The sequence below is a fragment of the Ahaetulla prasina genome, chromosome 14, assembly GCF_028640845.1.
Source record: "Ahaetulla prasina isolate Xishuangbanna chromosome 14, ASM2864084v1, whole genome shotgun sequence".
NCBI classification, from domain to species: Eukaryota; Metazoa; Chordata; class Lepidosauria; order Squamata; family Colubridae; genus Ahaetulla; species Ahaetulla prasina.
Window position 1 is genome coordinate 24,331,424 of NC_080552.1, and position 6,101 is coordinate 24,337,524.

At 55.6% G+C, this 6,101-nt stretch overlaps 1 protein-coding gene across 3 annotated transcripts; it reads right to left on the reverse strand.

The window, feature by feature from the left end:
• Window positions 1–114: 114 nt before the first annotated feature.
• LITAF (lipopolysaccharide induced TNF factor) lies at window positions 115–5,869 on the reverse strand. Of its 3 annotated transcripts, XM_058157141.1 has the most exons (5): window positions 5,753–5,832; window positions 2,188–2,788; window positions 1,357–1,559; window positions 1,074–1,230; window positions 115–982 (listed from the first exon to the last, which is right to left on the reverse strand). In XM_058157141.1, exons 3-5 carry the CDS (start codon window positions 1,553–1,555, stop codon window positions 874–876), a joined length of 465 nt encoding a protein of 154 aa, XP_058013124.1. In that variant the 5' UTR covers window positions 1,556–1,559; window positions 2,188–2,788; window positions 5,753–5,832; the 3' UTR covers window positions 115–873. The 3 variants fall into 3 exon arrangements, with proteins under 3 accessions (XP_058013124.1, XP_058013125.1, XP_058013123.1); XM_058157142.1 differs by lacking the exon at window positions 2,188–2,788 and having other exon boundaries at window positions 5,753–5,869; XM_058157140.1 differs by lacking the exon at window positions 2,188–2,788 and having other exon boundaries at window positions 5,749–5,839.
• Window positions 5,870–6,101: the final 232 nt, after the last annotated feature.

Genomic DNA, 6,101 nt, shown 5'->3' on the forward strand with positions numbered 1-6,101 from the left:
AGCAGAGCCCCCTGCCCCTCCTGGCGGCTGGCCACCCCTGCTTTTTCCCCACACGCAAGGAGGACCGGGCCGGGTCTCTCTTCCCTTTGGAAAAACTAGGATCGTCTCCAGCTCTTCCTGTTTGCAAGACGGTTTTATTTCAAAAGCTGAAAAAGTCAGGACTAAGTTTGGAAGCAAATCAGAATAAAGTTGGACTTGCAGAGCCAACATCTTTAAAGTGCTCCAAAGATTCGCCTCCCTCTCTAGCTGCTCTGTCCCCCATAATCCGCAGAGCAAAAGGCCCTTCTTCCTGGGGGCAGGAAGCCACCTTCGGCCCCCACGTGCAGAGCTTGCCAGCACCGCTCCGCTTTCCAAGGCAGCCACAGGGCCTCTCTTTCCCCCGTTGGGCTGGGGGAGAGGGCTGAGGCCGAGGGGTCTATGCTCCCTAAATTGGGAACCCTCAGATCGGGGGAGTGCCCAGCCTCGGCATCACAGCAGGCGCTTCTGCCCACCTCAGTGGCTCTGTTACTAGGCAGGTGCCATGAGGGAAAAGGGGAGAACCAGCTAGAGTCCTGCACGGCATGGGACAAATACTGAAAGTGGCCTTTCTTCCGTCCTTGTAGGTTGTGCCGCAAACTCTCCCTGCAGAGGAGGCCCGGCACAGAGGGGGGGTGGCAGTCTCCGCGTGGTCCTTTCACTCCTTTGCAAGAAGCCAGGACCCGCTCATCCCATGGGCAGTGCGGACTGTGGCAGGCTGAAGTTTGGGAGAGCGGCTGGAGAGGTGGTCTGCGTTGCTCCAATGGTCTAGTCTTGAAGAGAGGCTGGACAGGCCCAGGAGGACTTGGGGGGTGCTGTATGAAAGGGGGCCTTCCTGACATTGGGGCCCAGATCAGCTCAGAGGCGCTTGTGAACACCCAGGAAGGCGTTGCAGCAGGGGCAGAAGTGCTGGACGTCCTGCATGGCGTCCACGCAGAAGGGGATCAGGCAGCAGCCCAGCCAGCATCTGCGGAAGAAGGCAGAGTGTGGCCGGTTCATTCCAGCTGGGCAAGGGAGGAGGAGGAGAACTGCCCTGCTTCCCAGGGGGACCAACTTACCCCACCAAGGCAAGGCCGCCACAGGAGAGCCAGGTCAGAGCTCCAGGGTTGTAGGAGATCCGGGTCACAATCATCTGGTTGCAGGCAGGACAGCAGATCTGCATGGGCTGGTCCAGGAAAATGAGTGGCCCCGGGATGTAAACGGTGTGGAGGGGCACTGGTGAGAGAAGGAGAGGCGGGAGGTTCCCGGGTGCCCCAAGAACAGCTCCCAGGACCAGCCCAGCTGCAGCCGGACCCCCTCCCCCACCCCACGCGGCCTCCTGCGGGTGCCGCTGGGACTCACCTGGAGGGATCGCTGGGTTTGCCTGGGGTTGCATGCCATAGGGCTGGGGTGGGAATGGAGGCTGGGTCTGGGCTGAGTAAGGGGCTGATGCCCCCTTTGCAGGAATTCCCCCTGCAGGTGAGTAGGAATATGGAGCTGGATTACTGGTACCGGCCGATTCTTCATAAGACGGTGGAGGAGCTGAGGAAGGAGCAGCCATGTTTCTAGGAAAGAGGCCAAAAGGAAGCTGGGGTGCTTGGTGGCCCCTTGGAGAAACAGCCCTGCCAGGAGGAGGGGGGAGGAGCGGACCAACAGTGCTGCCTCAAAGGGAAAAGAAGCTGGCAGTGCCTTGGATGCCCAGAGGAGCTCCACACTCCTGGTCATCTCCCTCTGGCCCTCTTCCTCTCTGAGGCTCTTCGCCTGCCTCTCCAGGAAACAGAAGTTTCCTCTTGGCAGGGCTGTTCCAGGAATTAAACTACCACTCCACCCCCCAGCAATATTTACAAAACAGCTCAAATAATGACCTTGGGGAACTCTACTTGGTCTGGTTTAGAGGGAGAAACTGGGAAAGCCTTTAACTGACAACAATTAGTTGGCTTTCCTGAAATCCCTGCCCTGCCAGTTTCTTAGCCTGGCCTACCTCAAAGACTGGCACTCTTGTGCCAAGAATGCTGCCACCCAAACCAGGCCCTTAACCCTGCATCTCTTTCACCCCAGGAGAAGGTTTTCACCAGGTGTTTGTCACCCAGGCCAGGCTCCCTAAGAGGAACCAAGGCTCCTGGAGGAGTTTTCTAGTGACTCAGAAGAGAGGAACAGCTTCAGAGAAAGACACACACAGACATACACACACACCATCTTGGTCTCAAACTTTTCATTTGGAGAAACCTCATTTGGGGATGTTGTGTCTCGTCCAATCTCACCTCAGCCGGGGTCTTCTTATCTGCTTCCGAACACGGAAGAAGAAATACCTCCAGCCCCCAGCCCTGGCTCCATGCCCAGACAGACTGAAGAAGAAGAAATACCTCCAGCCCCCAGCTCTGGCTCCATGCCCAGGCAAACGGAGCAACTAGACCCTTCCCCCTCCCCCACAGCATGTGAGCCTGAGGAATGTGAATTGCCAACAGCTAGAGCCTGGAGAGATCCTCGCTTCCAGAGAATTGATAGGCGACGTCAGCAAAAGGAAGGGAGGGGCAGGCCTGGATAAGTACTGAGTCATGGAGCCACACCCCATGGTCTATATAAAGGATCTGCTTTCTGGCATTCTCTGAGTCAGGCAAAGTCTAAACATATCTTGCTGAAGTCACTTTCTGATCTCCTGCCTGCCCTGAGGACTTTGCTAGGACTTTGGCAGAGGTGCAGAGGCACGCCTGATTCGGATTTCCCTGACCCGGCCGTCAGCGGAGGAGTGGGACACGACAGGGGAAATGGATTCTGTAATGTCTGAATAGACATCCTAAAACCCAAATAATATAGAAAATAGAATAAGAAAAGAAGAGAGGAGAGGAGAGGAGAGGAGAGGAGAGGAGAGGAGAGGAGAAGAGAAGAGAAGAGAAGAGAAGAGAAGAGAAGAGAAGAGAAGAGAAGAGAAGAGAAGAGAAGAGAAGAGAAGAGAAGAGAATTTTTTATTGGCCAAGTGTGACGGGACACACAAGGAATTTGTCTTTGGTGCATAAGCTCTCAGTGTACATAGGGAGAATAAAATACATTCATCAAGAATAAAAAGATACAACACTTAATGATAGTCATAGGGTACAAATAAGCAGTCAGGAAATAGCTAGAAGTGAGGGATGTGTGTGACAGGCGGTCCTTACTTGGCAGGATGGGGGCAGCCCTAGAGCAATGCCCTTGTGGGTTCAGACCCCACCGGCCCTGAAAGTGGCCCTAGGAGGAGCTTGCACAACTTTGCAAATGTGCAAAATTGCCTGGTTCGAGCAGCCTGCTCTCCCCACCTGCACTGCTTTCCTCTTATTTATTTATTTATTTATTTAAATTTTTATACCACCCTTCTCCCGAAGGACTCAGGGCAGTGTACAGCCAAAGTTAAAACAATTAAATATACAAAATTAAAATATCAATTAAAATACATATTCAATAATGGCCAAATTATCTTGGGGGCTGACCGTGGCTTGCTCCCTCATGCAGGGCTTCAAGGGCCTCGCTGGTGTCAGAGAACCAAGCAGGGGCTGAGGGACAAATGGTCAAGACCTGCCAAACTGGACCTTTGGCCAGGCAGCCCCAGCCTCTCTGCTCTGTCTTCTCAGCACCTCTTTTTATGACTTGCGTCCCACTGCCAAGAAAACGGCTTCAAGCTCCTCCTCCCTATGTCAAGGTTCCAGAAATACCTCTTCTGCGTAGCTTGCGAACCCCACCCTGCCATTCCCGGAAGCCCAGAAATCAGCCCGGAACTGCCTCTCCCCAGGCTGCTATTCGGCAATGTTTCTCATTACACAACCGGGACTTTGATTTTCACCACTTCTCGGAATGAGGGAAGTCTGTCTCTCCCCACCCTTGCTCCCTCCTACACTGACAGTGCAGTTGCTTGCAGTTCCTGGCCTCCTGTGCACTTCCCCGCCCCCCGCCCCCACACATCCCTCTTTCTCTTCTGTGGCACCTAAAGCCTTTCCCTTCCCCAGCGAAAAGGCCTGGGCAGAGAGAAGTAGTAGAGTGGGAGAGGGTCCCACACTTTTCAAGGGGAGCAGCTAGCCCCCCCACCAGACCCGAGGGGAGTGGCGGCATTTCCATCTCAGCCAAGCCAGCTGCTGTCAGAATTCCTCAGAGGAAAGTGAGGAGGAGACAACACACCCACCTGCTGAGGCCCCAGAGTGGCTCTGGAGATACCCAGGCCCCTAAGAAGCTGGGGAGGGGTCCAGCCAGCCTTTGTGAGGTCAGCAGGAGCCACAGCTATGCCAGCTTCATAGGGGGCAGCCCCTTTGACTGCCTGTGGGGCAAAGCAGCTCGCCTGCTCTGGATCACAACGCTGCCCTATACTGTCAACCCCATCACCTCCCTGTGAGTAATGGTCACTGGCCATGACTACCTCTCCTGTCCCACCCCAGTTTGTGGAAAAGTGGTCAACTGTCCTGAGCAGAGTGCAAGAACTGGAAGGGGGGCTGTAGCAATGCAGCCTGGGAAGGGAGGGCAGGAACCCACCAAGTGAGAAACTGTCTTTTGCTTTTGGGCTTCTTTGCCAGGGAGATGCCATAATCCAGACCCGGGGCTGTGATTGTGCCAATAAGACACACTGGTGCAGCAATTTTTGGGATGCCAGAATAATGATTAAACTCTGCCACCAGAGTGATGAATAAATAAATAAATTACCTTAAAAAAAACCCACACTTGCAGAAGGAAATGAGTGGAAAGTTTCAATGCCCTGCCCCACCAGGTTGAACCTGATGCTGCTTCAAAAGAAAAGCACAGGATAATGGGATAGAGGTCAGACCTCTCAACTGATGGTCCAATTGAAAGCCTCTTCTTATGGGACAGGGGACTGGACTAGATGATAGGTGCCTACCGTTCCTGTCCTATTGTTTTTCTTTTCTTCTTCCTATATATATGCTTATACCTCCTTATGTTTACCCATATATGTGTTTATTTACTATATAATCTTTTTGTATGATACCTACATATATTGTTGTGACAAATAAAAAATAATAATAAAAAATATATCTTCAGTCCTTGCACTCTCTGATTCTAAGCATTCCAACCTCCTGGAACATTTAGTGTGGCCTTCAATCTGCACGGCCCACGTGCTATGGGCCCCCCATATCGTTTCTATGGCTGTCGGGGTTTGCGCTGCGGTCCCCTAAATTTATTTTTAAAGGACAGAAAATTCGGCTAAAGCAAGTTTTAAAGCCCTTCATCCAGCTCCCCGAAATCTCCGCCCCAATTCCTCCCCTGCGCAGCGCCCGACATTTGCCCAGGCTTAAAGCGGAAAGTGGCAACCGCTGACTCTGTAAATCGGGGAACGGGAAGAGGCCGATGGGTTTGTTCGCACTGCCCCCAGAAAGGATCCGGGTGGTTTCAGCACGGCAAAAATACAAGTTGTTTCCTGGAGCCGGAGCGGCGACTCAGCCAGGCTGCTGGCAGGGTCCAGAGAAGCCCCATGGTCGGGCGGAGCAGCAGGGTGGGGCGGGCGGGCCCTCGGGCAGGACCCCAGCCCCGGAGCTCCGCCCGCCCCGTTCCCCGAGGAGCACCCGCTTGGGCTCCTAAGCCGGGAACCGGAGGTGGGGAACCGAACGGAGCCACCCCTCTTCCTCCTTCCCCTCTGTCTCCCTGCAGGAGGGGCAGAAGCGCCGCGGCGCCGCCGATCGGCCACCGGCCACCCGGAAAGGCGAGCCGAGAGCCCGGCAGAACAGCCCGCCGCCCCCGCTTCGGCCTCCCGCGCGGGGCCGAGGAGGGAGAGAGCCGCCTTACTTACCGGTCTCCAGGCACGCGCTTCACCTGCTCGCCGTCAGGCTCTTCCGCCTGACTGGACCGCAGCCCGTCCTCCAGGGCGCACCCCTCCCGCCCCGCCCCGCCACACGCCACACGCCACCCCTCCTCGCTGGGCTTCCGGGCGGCTTGGCGGGTCGCTGTCCCGGGCAAGAAGCCTAGGAAGAGCCGGCAGAGGTGCTTTGCCAGACGACCTGGCTCGCAGCGGCGCCTTTCAAAGAGGCCCCGACTCCTGAGCGGCCCCGACGGCTCGGCCGCCGCCAGACCAGCTCGCCGAGGGCGCCCGCTTGGGGACCGGGCCGCGTTGCCTGTCGATGCGGCCCCGGTTTCTCTGC